Genomic DNA, 912 nt, shown 5'->3' on the forward strand with positions numbered 1-912 from the left:
AGAAAAGAATACAATATGATTCAAAGAAATTCGGATTAATGATTTAAAAGATTTCAGATTGAAGATTCTTATCAGAAAGAACAGAGATCAGATCAAAGAGATGAAAGAAAATATTTTGAATGTTATTTAAAATAAACCACAAATAGGCTTGATAAGATAAACAATAAAATAAAATTAATTAAATAATGGATAGAATCATTACAAGAAAAGAAAAATCAATGCTAATATTTTAGAGTAATTTAATTCACAAATGTTTTGAAGTAGAAATTTTTCATTTTCAAAATTATAAACATCACTGCTTTTTTTTTTTCATTCAAATAAAAATAGCTAAAGTATATAGATTATACCGTAATCAAAAAAATGATTGTAACAATTAGCAATGCAATTTTAGGACAACTCATTATATGGAAATCAAAAAATGATCACAATATTACCCATTAAATTTTGAGTATTATACTGTAATCAAAAAAACTGATCGTAATAATTAGCCATCAAATTTCAGGAATCTCATACAGTAATCAAAAAATAATCGTTGTTCAAATTTAACAATTACTATATACTAATTGTAGTTGATTCATCTCTTGCTACTTCACATGCCATTGCATTTCTATAAGTTATTAAACCAGGAACTCCCGGTATAAGACTGAATAGTTGTCTTTCAATTCTTGTAGCAATTTTAAATGATTCATCCATAATTGTCTTAGGCGTAATTTTCGTAACTTTATGTTTATTTATAGCTTCTAATAATTCTGGATTTTCTTTCAAACGCTCCAATAACTGCAAAAAAAAAAATTTTACAAATAATTTATTTTAAAAAAGGAATTCCAAAAAGAAAAAAAAAGTTACCAATCAGTCAATTCAATTAATCAGTGAACTGATCAGTCAATCAATCAATCAATCAACTAATCAATA

The 912-nt window shown here is 24.1% G+C and overlaps 1 protein-coding gene across 1 annotated transcript; it reads right to left on the reverse strand.

Moving 5' to 3' along the window:
- Positions 1–552: 552 nt before the first annotated feature.
- Positions 553–777, reverse strand: LOAG_15716 (hypothetical protein; the record flags this gene model as incomplete). The annotated part of the gene is made up of 1 exon (XM_003151203.1): positions 553–777. A coding segment is annotated over one exon (225 nt), but the record flags the coding sequence as incomplete, so codon positions are not given.
- Between the last annotated feature and the right edge of the window lie 135 nt (positions 778–912).

This window comes from Loa loa (assembly GCF_000183805.2).
Source record: "Loa loa unplaced genomic scaffold supercont3.2523, whole genome shotgun sequence".
Lineage (NCBI taxonomy): Eukaryota > Metazoa > Nematoda > Chromadorea > Rhabditida > Onchocercidae > Loa > Loa loa.